Here is a 12,316-nt window from a genome sequence, read left to right as displayed (position 1 = left end):
TTCCGATGCATGCTTGTTGAACTTGTTCCAGGGAAAATGTAAACCGTGTTATCGGAAGTTTTACCACAGAACAAGTGAAAATGCTGTTCTTAATGATCTCTATTGTTTTTAATTCTTTGATAGCAATAACATAAAAAATAACTGTAGTCGACAAGACAACAAATTGCTTCCTTCCAAGTAATGGATGTGTACTTTGATGTGCCTTCATATTGATATTTGATGTTGATTGTGATGGATATGTACTTTGCTTGTTCATTTGTGCTTTCATATTAGATATTTGATAGCAAACTTTAGTCTTACACTCATTTTATATATTGTTGCAGTGGCATCTCCTTTGCAATATTTATTTCAGGTATATGCAATGTAGACTCCAAAATTTCATGATATCAAATACAAAGACTGCCAACAAATCATCCTAATGTTACTTGTTGCATGCATTCACAAATGGGATTCCATTAACCTATGCAAACATCGTCTCCTGTGACACAACAATGAAAGCATTGTGTAGTAGCCCACCAAACAAATCATCTATCTATCAATGAAAACCCCAATAGTCTTAATGGCCTACCAAGCTTAACCACTTCACATTAAATGCATACAGCCATGGCATATCCTTGTTTTGGGCTTCAACTCCTCTTAACTCCTGGATGAGCTTTAGTGTCGGTGACCGCTCAGTCTTGTACTGTGAAACAGAAAGGGAGAAGAGGTTACCGGTCTTATGCCGTGAAAGAGAAAGGAAGAAGAAAGGTAGCATTATAAGAGGATGTGGTCCAGTTAGGAAGAAAGGGAAAGGGAACAACAGATGGGTTTTAATAGTGGCCCTCTACTTAGTTGAGTGATTTGTTGGTTTCGAATCGAAAATAGTATTTGAGTGGTTCGATTACGATTCTTAGGTTTTCGAAATCGGAACCGGTGGTTCAGTTCTAGTTCGTATCAATGGAAGTACATAGATAATATTTCAGAATTAGGGCTACTCACATCAATAGATAATATTATATCTTAGTTGTAAAATTTACATAATTTAAGAACATATATATCCTTTCAAAGTTAAAAAAAAGGGCAAATATTTAGATATTCATATATGTTTGTTTCTTTTAATATTTAATATTGCTTTAGGTGTCATCCATACAATAAACTCAAGTCAATCGCTACTAACTGTAGTTACTAATTAGTTTGGAAAAAAGTATTATCTAATCCATTAATTGCATCGATTCTACACGCAATCAACTTAGCTTTCTATCAAACTTAGTAGAGCCAATTGCCATGGGAGCCACATAAAACATGTAGCCATAGTGCTTTCTCTTGTCTTCCCCTGTGGATTACAAGTGTAGTCGTACCCCTTCTGATGCCCACCTTGTTCTACTTTGTGGTTCCTACACTGTGCCCACCCACCGATTGGTCTCACACCCCTCTCTCTCTCTCTCTCTCTCTCTCTCTCTCACTCTCTCTCATATTGATTGAATCAGTGATGTAGAAGTGGAGCCGTCGAATTCGTACGTGCACGGATCTTAAAGCATCATCAATGGATGTGAGTCATTCTTCTCCCGCTCTGTCTTCCCAGCCGCGGAAGTAAGTCGATGGGCTAAAATGTCAAACGGGCCACAAACACTGACGCCCGAGTCGCACCCGCGCCGCACAGCCCTCGGACAACGCAGGGGTCCCACACTTTGACCTAGAAGCTGGCAGAAGAAAAGGACACGCACCGCAACGACGCGACGCGACGCGTGCGCAACGAACGGTCCGCAGAAACCGTTAAAAACATCTAACGTCTATCCGATCCGATACGACACGATACAAACAGCGTTACGAACGATGATAACGGCCGCTCCGCTGGGCTTCCCGTCACGAGTAATAATGGCAGTCATTGATGCAGAGAAGGAAGTAACGGCAGCAGGGGAGCCGATCCGCCTCGAGCGAATCCGATCTTTTAGTCTTCCTCTTGGTGGTGGATTCGATTACTCCCCTTGGTGGCCATCTCTTCTCTCGGTGGTGTTGGCTCGAGAGACCGTACGCCGTGCTGCCGGGGCATCGATTTGGATGAACTGAATCTCCGGGATCGTGGAGCGCATTGATGGGCTTTGAGGCGGAAACCTTCCAAGTTTGCCCTCTTGATCAGCTACCGGATAAAGGTGAGCGGGGAGGAATGATGGCACGGAGATTTTATCTTGGTTCTCTTTCCTATTATGATTTCGAGGATGGGAGATGAAGAGATTGAATGTATGTACAGAAAGGGATCTCCTTCCCACTGATTCTACTGCTAATCCTGTTCTTGTTTGGTTCTGTGTTCTTCTTCTTCTTCGTTTAACGCTTATGGTCTTTATCTGTGAAGAACACAATAGAGGCAAGAAGTAGAGAGGCGAGTGAGAAGGAGGCTTGATAGATTCGTGGAGTATATAAAAAGGGAAAAGAATGTGCACTAGTGGGCGAAAGCACTCGAATCTGCAGTCTTTCCTCGCTCACATAACGCCTTCGGTGCCTGCTTATCCTCTTCCAAAGGTGCGCTTTCTTTTTCCACTTGCCTTTGATTCGTGCGAATTATTCTGTTAAATGGTTGCAAAATTTGGTTCGTTTTTGAGTTGTCCTATTGTCATGGTAGAAAATTAACAGGTGTATTGAAAAGTTCCAATGTTTGTTGTTCTGAACCCGTAAGTCATGAACCTTTATCTTACTTTAGTATATGATCTTGGATATTATCTGTCTCCAGATTTGAATGAGTTGGTTTATCTGAATGGTTCTTTATATACATGCAAATGGAAAATTTGCTTAGTTGACTGAAATAAAGACGTCATTGATGGTTTGAATTTGCTTTACTTTTTTATTTCTTGATCCCCAGCATAGTCTTTATTCGTATGCTGAAATTGTGATACAAACCAGCATTTTGATAGAAACTCTTAGTCTAAAATATAGAGATTGGCAGATAGGAAGAATGTTGATATCAGGAAATTAAAACTCTAATTTTTGGGTGCTTTGGGTTCTAAGTTAGGTTTGTAGATTTTTTTCTTTCTTGTTGTAGATCTAGTAGCATTTTGTTTGCTTCTTTCCAATTTCCATTTTTTTTACTGTAACAGCTTCTTTATATTTTTTTTGTTAACATCGGTTGACTCCCACCGATTGTTTTGATGACACTTGAAACTTCTGATATAATAACACAGACATGCATGCGTGATCTGAATAACCTCTGGCAACCTGTGGGCAAGGAGAAGGCTGAGTATTTCACTCTAGGAGACCTCTGGGAACAGTATAGTGAGTGGAGTGCTTATGGAGCTGCGGTTCCAATCATCCTCGACAACCATGAAACTGTACTCCAGTACTATGTTCCATACCTATCTGCTATCCAAATATACACCAATAAGTCTCTTCCTTGTTTGAGGTCAGTGGAAAATTCCATTATGGCTCTGTGATGCTTCACGTCATGCAAATTTTGAGGAACCATAACATGAGCTGTTGTTGACTTTATCATGCAGGATGTTGCTGGAAGAGAGCGAGAGTGAATCTTTTAGTGATGACAGTGAGAGTGACAAGATGTCGAAGTCGTGGGATGCATTGTCAGAAGATTCCATGATTAGCCAGGACAGTTCATTGCCAGGAAAGGAAATCCTGGGTCAAATTTACCTTCAATATGTAGAGTATGGTTCCCCTTATAAAAGGATGCCCCTCGTGGACAAGGTAAAAATTTGTGCGCTACTGATTCTTGTTGTGTCACCGCTGATTCCACTTCGACAAGTTGCAACTGGACTGTGTTTAACCCACTTAACTATAGGTATTCATTTTTTCTAATTTTTTTCTAAATAGGTAAATGAACTGGCGCAACACTTTCCCGGTTTGATGTCATTCAAAAGTGTGGAAATGTCACCTGCTAGCTGGATGTCTGTTGCCTGGTATGTACATTTCTCTCCTTTGATATTTGGAATACTTGGAAGTCTCTAGAAACACTTGGCTTATTGGGATCATTTGTAATCCTGTGGTGGAGTTATCAATAGCATCTACTTCAGTACATTGGATAATGAGTGCATAACATTCAAGCCAATCTGTTGAATTTTACTTGAGAATTGATCACTATGAACATATTTTATCTGGCAGTTTCTGGTTGGAGTTATCAACCTAAGAAATATATGCTTCCGTTTCTGTTTGTTCTTTTGCACCACATAGAGATGGCTATTTTTCTATTCTAATTCATACTGTATATGTTGCAAAATCAGGTACCCTATTTATCCCATTCCAATGCGAAATGTTCAGGATTTGTCGGCATGCTTTCTGACTTATCATACTATCTCTGCATCTTTCCAAGGTCTGTATTTTTCTGGAAATCATGAGATGGTCAAAGCACTTCATGCACTTCTTATGTAAATTTATTGTTTTTAATTGTTGTTGTCAGTCGTTTGGAAGATAACACCTTGTGAACAAGAAACCTTTCCTGGCATTTTGATTGGTATCGTTTAAATAAAAAAATACACTATTATGCTAGCTTATCTGCAAATATATCATGATAAAAATAACACATAGTAAGTATTACACGTATAAGAGGGGAGGCAGGTGGATGGGCAGTGGTGATCGGAAGACGGTGCTCCATGTCAAGAAGATGAATCACGAGACCTGAAGAATCGGGTCTTTTAAAATAAACATCCTTTCTGTTAATCGAATCGGACTGGATTGTCCGAAACAGTTATTCACTTGTGGTACACGTTCATTGTTTTGGGAATAATTTTCTTCTCTTCTTCTATTATATAGTGCAACATGCTTACACCTTCTGATTGCTTTTCTGTGAATCTAGTGTAACAACATGTTTCTCATAAAACTTTAAATTAAATCATCGTCATAAGCTAGTGTTCTTTTTTATATACTAGCTGCCTTCATAGATTCTATGACACAAGATAGCTAATAAATTTTACAACAACGTCGTAATGTCTCAACTATTTGGGCTTCAGCAATAGGGATCTTTAGCTGCCATTGAGCTAATTAAAAAAAAAATCACATTCTTAGTTAAATTAAGAGAACTTAGATTATTTTTTTTATAGCTAACAACTTTTATTTTACTAACTGTATCTATTTATTTGATGCTTATACATTCTAGAAGTGGGATCATCTATGATTGGATGTTCTGTTAGAAGACATGAATTTTGACTTTAAAGATGGATTATAATCCCAAACATGCTTGATGTCCTTTAATTTGCATAGGGTTTTTGTTAATTTGAGTATCATACATGTCACTTATTTGCATTTGTCAACCTAATCGAGCAATTTAAATAGTGTTGCTCATCTTACTAGCTTTTCTCTTGCAGATAATGTTGTACCAGGGGACAGTGCAAAAGACTACTGTCCCATGGTAGCTAAAACAAATAAGTGGGAGCAAAAGAAAGGGGGCAACTCTGTTACTCTTTCACCATTTGGTCTATCCACCTACAAAATGCAGGGGCACATTTGGCGAAACCCGGACACTTCAGATACCGAGATGATGGACAACCTTTACAATGCTGCACAATCCTGGTTGATGCAGCTTAGAGTTGAACACCATGACTTTGAGTTCTTTGCCACTCACTGATTGTAAATATTCCTCCTCAAAGTAAGTTTCTGCATACCACAACAGCATCGCCCTGCTGGATAACTCTAGGCTTCAGAGTAGGTTGAAGGGTTGTGGTGAATCCAACCTTTGCTTCTTGACCTAAAAGAGCAGATGCCATACTGAACCTGAGTGTAGGTTTTAGTCATAAACCTTTAGTTCACCTTTATGCTAAGGAGTTGATGTTTGTTGTTTTGACATTTTGGTTTGCCTTTGTGATGAGGAGGCTTCCTCCTCAGCCTGGAAATGAGAAGAAAGAAATCTTCATCTGTGTCTGGCATCTGCTAATTATGTTTTTGTTCTGCAAATGTTATCTTGGTGGTCATTTTTCTCATGTTGTGTTTGTGTAGAGAAGAGGGTCAAAGTAGATATGAAGGCTTAAACCACATATTCCTTCCATTATCTTCCTCATCCCAACTGTATATAGAAACAAACAGATTGGTATTGCAAATAACAAGAAATCACAAGTTTTGATTTGCATCAGCTGCCTCTCTGCTTGTTTAAAGCATGAAATCCATGGAAAACATAAAACTGAAAGGAAACAGGGTTCTCTGGTTCCCAGCTCATTATGACTAGTAGTAATTTGCCTGAAAACAGCAGGCAGAGCTTGGGCTAATCGTTGTTACTACAAAACTCAGAAGCATAAATTCACAGCAAAATCTGCAGCAAGACAAGCCGCAGCCATTCTCTCGCATTATGCATGAATTATTTCACGATGCAGATCTTTATGACAGAAGCAACACCGATGCGGTGTAGTGCAACGATGGAATCACCTGGCTTGCAGAGTCGTTTATCCACTGCCGCCTTGAGTGCTGCCTGCAGGATCATCTCTGTGGACTCGGAATCGGTAGCCTTGGCAGAACCCTCCGCCAGCAGCGGAACAAGACCCCGATAAATGAGGCTGTGCCTTGCGGGACTCTCGTCGCTCACAGTCCAGTCGAAAGAGTCTGTCGTCAGCACTGGAACCACCACAGACAGGATCGGAACTCTAGGCCGGTACTTGGCCACCAGCTTGGCCGTGGTGCCACCACGAGTCAAGACGACGATCAATGTGGCCTTGGCCTTGTTAGCTGTGCGGACTGCCGATGATGCAAGGCTCTCCAATGGGCTCATAGGAAGAGGAGCAGACCTTATCATCTCCTTAAAGATGGCATCATTGTCAAGGGAGGATTCTGCCTCAATGCATATCCGAGCCATGATCTTTACCGCAATCTCTGGGTATGCACCAGCCGCACTTTCACCGCTGAGCATGACACAGTCTGTGCCATCCAGAACGGCATTTGCAACATCGGTGGCCTCGGCTCGTGTGGGACGAGGGGACTTGATCATAGATTCCAGCATTTGAGTGGCTGTGACAACAGGTTTGCCAGCAAGATTGCATTTGTAGATCATCATCTTTTGGGCGAGGAAGATTTTCTCGATCGGTATCTCCATCCCAAGATCACCTCGGGCAACCATGAAGGCATCTGTCTCTCTCAGAATATCATCGAAATTGATCACACCCTCCTGGTTCTCAACCTACATGAACCAATAGCAACATCAAATATGTGAATCATTGTGATTTTTAAGCATGAAAATTATGAAGCCAAGAACTTCCAGCATTAAGCTCAGGGGATCACTAAATCATCAATCCAAGACTTCCCTAAGAAGGAACAACATAATGCTTAAGCAACTCTCTGCACCAATAAATCGTTAGAATTTCTACTGCAAGTTCCTATGCAAGCGAATTAAAACCAACACTAGAAGCAAGAAATCTAAAAAATCTGTAAGTTTGTAGCTTGGTGTTCACACACCTAAATGACTAGAGATACATATGCATTTGCAAGAATGACTAAAGTCAACGATTAATGCTTTGGAAAATAATGAGGCAAAACAGACCAGAATGATAAAAATATGAAGACGGTTTGGGTTTGAAATGCTGACCTTTGACATTAACTTAATGTTTTTTGTGTGAGACCCTAGAACTTCTCGAACAGTAACAAGATCTGAACCTTTACGGACAAAGGACAGGGCGATCATATCAATTTTGTTGGGAACACCCCATCCTAGGATGTCTTCCTTATCCTTCTCTGTCAGTGTGGGGAGATCCACCACGACACCAGGTAAATTGACGTTCTTCCTCTCACCTAACTTTGCAGTATTCTCACAACGGCATCTTACAGTTCCAGCATTTGGGTCACATGACAGCACAGTCATGGTTATCGTACCATCTGAACACAATATGGTGTTTCCAGGTTTCAAATCTACAGGAAGCTTCTTATAACTCATAGAAATCATGTTTTCATCGCCCTTGATGCTGTAATCAGTGCTGATTGTGATTTCATGACCCTCCGTAAGTTGGATAGGTTTCCCATCCTTCAGGAAGCCAGTGCGAATCTCAGGCCCCTGCGACAACACAGACAAGTTAGTATGAACTATGCAGATTAATTAATGAAGTGAAAAACAAAACATAATATAGCTTGCAGAAAGAACATTAAAAAAATTCAATATTTCCTTTTCATTCATTTCGATCCTCAAGCCTATAATTTGATTCATTAGCATTCGTTTTCCTGTGGTGACTAACATTACTCAAATTCTGTTATAAACTAATCAGAACATAACTCTATAGCAAATTACAAGTAGACATGGAGTTCTACATTAACCAACACAAACCTCTAACCCTGACAAGAGGTAAGCCTCTGGGAAAAAGATCTAAAAGTAAAACAATTTTTGAAAAATTCAATCCCCTTGTTCTCTTAACTGGAAGTTAATAGGGGACCCTAATTGCAAAGTAAAGCCTGGGGAGAGAACAGAAACAAATGCTCACTGCTCAACAATAAACAATAGAGCTATTTAATTGGCATAGAGCAAGATGGAGTCATGTTCAGATCTCTAAGATGGCAGCACATAAATAGCATCACTAAACCCTGGAAAGAAGTTTGAGACTTTGAGTAATCCCTAAACTTTATCAAGAAAATTAGGGTAAGACAAGGCTTTGTAATATCACTAGCTCCATTAATAACTCGATTATGATCAAGGTTAGCAATAACTTATCAAGTAGATCATCCACCTAATTAAACACAACAATCAGTCAATCTGATATTGTAAAGAAAATAATAGGTGGTATGGGAATCAGAGAAAAAACAGATGTCAACTAGAACATCCTACAGTCAAGTAATTTCAACTTGACAATGTGTCATTAGCCCCATTGATGAGCATAATTCTCAAACAATGTTCCACAATCAGTGAAACATGTAGCCCCTTGAGACTAAAAGTTATTAGATCTAATCAAGTCATTAGATCTGTGTCTAACACTGACAGCACAAATTATATTTTGCTTAGTCAGTCAAGCTGAAAAATTATGAGCTATACAGTTATTTTAAAGGATTCAAGGGAGAACTTCAGACAATAGGACTTTCGGCAACAGCGGTAGAACAAGTATACTACTATACTGTGGATAGATGAGAAAACAGATCTCTCGTGTGAAGAAAAAGGTTTCAAATGAAGCTATATGATGTGACAGTTTGAAATACAGATGTATCTTCTAATTAAATGAATGTTCTTTTAAATCTCACTTATGGAAGCATATTTTCATCCTGATTGGTGGTTGACTAAAAAAGGGCTCCTCGAACAGATCATTTGCCTCAAGTCTCCAATAGAGAACCACCCACAAGATTTTGGTGCTTTTGAATAGTCGTGGTAGCAATTGAAATGATGAAGCATATTTATTTTGTCAAAGCAGACCTTTTACTTCTAACAGTTAAACTAAGCTCAATGATCTGCACTTAGCAAGCAAGCCCAGAGGATTCCAAATATCCAATCAATATGCATGACAAATAGTATAACCCAAACATATATAAATATATATGTAAATATATATACATACATTATATACATACATACATTATGTATATATATATATATATATATATATATATATATATATATATATATATATATATATATATATATATATATATATATATATATAAAGAAGAGGTAAAATGCATTTGTGAACTTAAACATACAAACTATGTATAAGTATGTAAAATGCTAACACAAACAAAGCACATAAAAAATCTGCTATTTTTTTCATACCTACTTTGCAATCTCATCCGCAAAAAGATCCAACGTTAGTTGAGATTCCCACAAATGCTTCCAGGGAAGTAAAGGTAAGCAATTAAAAACAGAGCAGAAAGAATGTTCAAGGCGCAACAAGACACAGTACAATCTTGTTTCAAGGACGTTTGCCTGGAGATTATAGAAGGCTAAATCCCTTTTATGGGAGACTCAAATAAACTCAATAACATGCATTGTGATGCTAGATCACTACAATGCAGGGTGGCATTGCTCATGACATTGGTAGCAATATGACCAAAACGGATGCAAGATGGCATCTTCCATCATAGTGCTGTCGTGATGGACATGCTGCAACATCCATCATGACAACCTCGGATTCGCATCAAAATATCTGGCAACATCCATCGGTTTTAGGGCATTTGATACCATATAGATCTCATACAACAACACCTAACGATACCAAATGAGACCTTTTGTGCAATATACTCTTTCCGATCGAAATCAACACAAATAGAATGGATTGTTAGAGAAACGAGGACGACCTTGGTGTCGAGCATGACGGCGCACAAGATCTGGGTGTTTTGCATGGCGATCCTGAGGTTTTCCAGGGTCTCCTGGTGGTACTCGTGTGTCCCGTGCGAGAAGTTGAACCTGGCAACGTTCATGCCGGCCCTGAGCAGCTTCTCCAGCATCGGCACCGACCTCGACGCCGGCCCGAGCGTGCACACGATCTTCGTCTTCGGCAAGCACCCATCGCTGGGCAGCTCCTTCAGGATGCCCTCGATGTCGATGTTCGCCATCCCGGCAAGGAATCCCTAGACGAAATAACACGTAAATGAAACACACGATAGTCTCCAACTCGACGGCGGCCAAAAACCCGGCAGCGTTCGAGATCAAATTGATCGGAAAGATCAAAAGGAGTAGAAATGAAACCTAGATTCGATCGCGTCCTCCTCCCCCTCACTCTCTTCTTGAGCTCGGTCAGTTAGCGAAGCGCGCCTTCACCGTGGCTTGGGGCGTCATTTAAGCTGGCGTGGGCGACGTGCCTGCGAGAGGAGAGGGGCACATCAGCCGTCGGATGCGCGAGATGTGCGGTCAGATGTGCACCGTCACGAGCGGCAGGTGAAGGAGGAAGTGGCGCAGAATCTGAAAAAAGCTGTTCCACTCTTGCGTCTCTACCCACGAACGTACCCGCCTCGTGATTGACGAGAATGAGGGATGGAAGAGGGGCCGAGGATGGGACAACGCCCATGGTGTTCAGCGACGCCTGGTGGGCGGCGCGTGGGTTTTGAATGAGAGAGGAGGGAGGCCGCTGGTATTAGGCTGAGAATTGCGGCGAGCAGTCGGCGAAGATGACTACTTTCCTGTGGGTCTGCGCCTCGTGACAGGGACGATTGCTTCGTTCGATGCCCGGGAATGATGGGACACGGTGCGTGCACGAATATTAGCGCAGGCCCAGGTGATCAAATTACATATACACCCCTATAAAATTTAAAGATTTTTGTTTCTTATAAATTTAAGTATATTCCTGCAAATGTCATTGTAACAGTTATTCTAATATTAGAATTTGATTGCAATCATGACAGATGTTAATTAATGAGAATGACATATATAAATTTAAATGTTTAAAAAATTATAAGTCGAATTTTTGTTTTTTAGAAGGTATGTATATGCAATAGTAAAATTTAGAGAGGTAAATATGTTATTTCCAAACGTTGGGAAGGATACATAAGTAAAACAGCTATTATATTATTGGTATATATATGTAGTGTGCGAGAAGCGTCAAGATTCTAACGGCAAGATTTTCTGGACCCACAGTTCGGGAGTCTACGCCGACCAGGGCAGGGAACAGGATCCTAGCTGTTGAAATGGACGCCGCGTGTTAACGCCATCTGGGGAGCCACCAAGAGCAGCTCAAATATTGCAGCCTAAACAAAGTCTGTGGCTGACATCGAATACCAAATCCGAATCTGACTCTGACTGATTAATTAGGTAACAGAATTTGCACCCAAATTAATTCGGCATCAAAATTAATTGACTATAATTTTTTACTCGATTATACTAAACTATAATAGAAAAATAACGCCATCGATTGATAACTAATAAATTTATGGTAAAAAAATCATGAGAAAATTAATTGATAAAATTGAATTTTTTTCATGCTGACGAGTGCTTTTTATAAATTTTCTCCACAAAACATTTCAGAAAAAAATATTTTAAAAATATAATAATATCAATCTATTTTATATTTTTCATTGAATTTACTCAATGACAGAATAAGAGACATGTACTTGATCTCACATAGTAGAGGGATATTTTATCTTAGAGATGAACAACTTTGCTTGCTGCATCTGTTCTCCAAGGAATCTAACATTCTAACAAAGATATCTGTGGTTTAGTTCAGATGAGACAGCTAAATTCTACTGAATACATCCACAGATATCTTAGAGATGATTAACTTTGATTACTTGCTGCATCCACAGATGTCTTGGCTTAGAACAGTGGTTAATCTAACAATCTTAGCACACAGATAAACCACTGTCTCCAAGGATGTGCAATTTAAATGGCTGTGGACATTTTTCATGACAACAGTTTGTATAAATTCTTGATTCTCTTTACCTTCCATTTATATCAGACTATTATTTCCCAGATCATTAGCCTAGAATTTAAGAGATCTACCATATTTGATGCTATCTACCA

The 12,316-nt window shown here is 39.8% G+C and overlaps 2 protein-coding genes across 4 annotated transcripts; one reads left to right on the top strand and one right to left on the bottom strand.

The window, feature by feature from the left end:
• Positions 1-1,864: 1,864 nt before the first annotated feature.
• Positions 1,865-5,830, top strand: LOC135632694 (uncharacterized). Of its 3 annotated transcripts, none has more exons than XM_065141380.1 (7): positions 1,865-2,129; positions 2,340-2,496; positions 3,153-3,370; positions 3,465-3,666; positions 3,793-3,878; positions 4,200-4,288; positions 5,280-5,830. In XM_065141380.1, the coding sequence occupies exons 2-7, from the start codon at positions 2,410-2,412 to the stop codon at positions 5,537-5,539; spliced, it is 942 nt and encodes a 313-aa protein (XP_064997452.1). In that variant the 5' UTR covers positions 1,865-2,129; positions 2,340-2,409; the 3' UTR covers positions 5,540-5,830. The 3 variants fall into 3 exon arrangements, with proteins under 3 accessions (XP_064997452.1, XP_064997446.1, XP_064997461.1); XM_065141374.1 differs by having other exon boundaries at positions 2,330-2,496; XM_065141389.1 differs by having other exon boundaries at positions 1,865-2,217; positions 2,330-2,496.
• A 149-nt stretch (positions 5,831-5,979) lies between these two features.
• Positions 5,980-10,689, bottom strand: LOC103978680 (pyruvate kinase, cytosolic isozyme). The gene is made up of 4 exons (XM_009394563.3): positions 10,550-10,689; positions 10,159-10,431; positions 7,481-7,942; positions 5,980-7,075 (listed from the first exon to the last, which is right to left on the bottom strand). The coding sequence occupies exons 2-4, from the start codon at positions 10,414-10,416 to the stop codon at positions 6,263-6,265; spliced, it is 1,533 nt and encodes a 510-aa protein (XP_009392838.2). The 5' UTR covers positions 10,417-10,431; positions 10,550-10,689; the 3' UTR covers positions 5,980-6,262.
• Positions 10,690-12,316: the final 1,627 nt, after the last annotated feature.

Source organism: Musa acuminata, chromosome BXJ1-3 (assembly GCF_036884655.1).
Source record: "Musa acuminata AAA Group cultivar baxijiao chromosome BXJ1-3, Cavendish_Baxijiao_AAA, whole genome shotgun sequence".
NCBI lineage: Eukaryota > Viridiplantae > Streptophyta > Magnoliopsida > Zingiberales > Musaceae > Musa > Musa acuminata.
The sequence above is the reverse complement of the archived record's forward strand: the minus strand, read 5'-3'. Positions and strand labels throughout refer to the sequence as shown.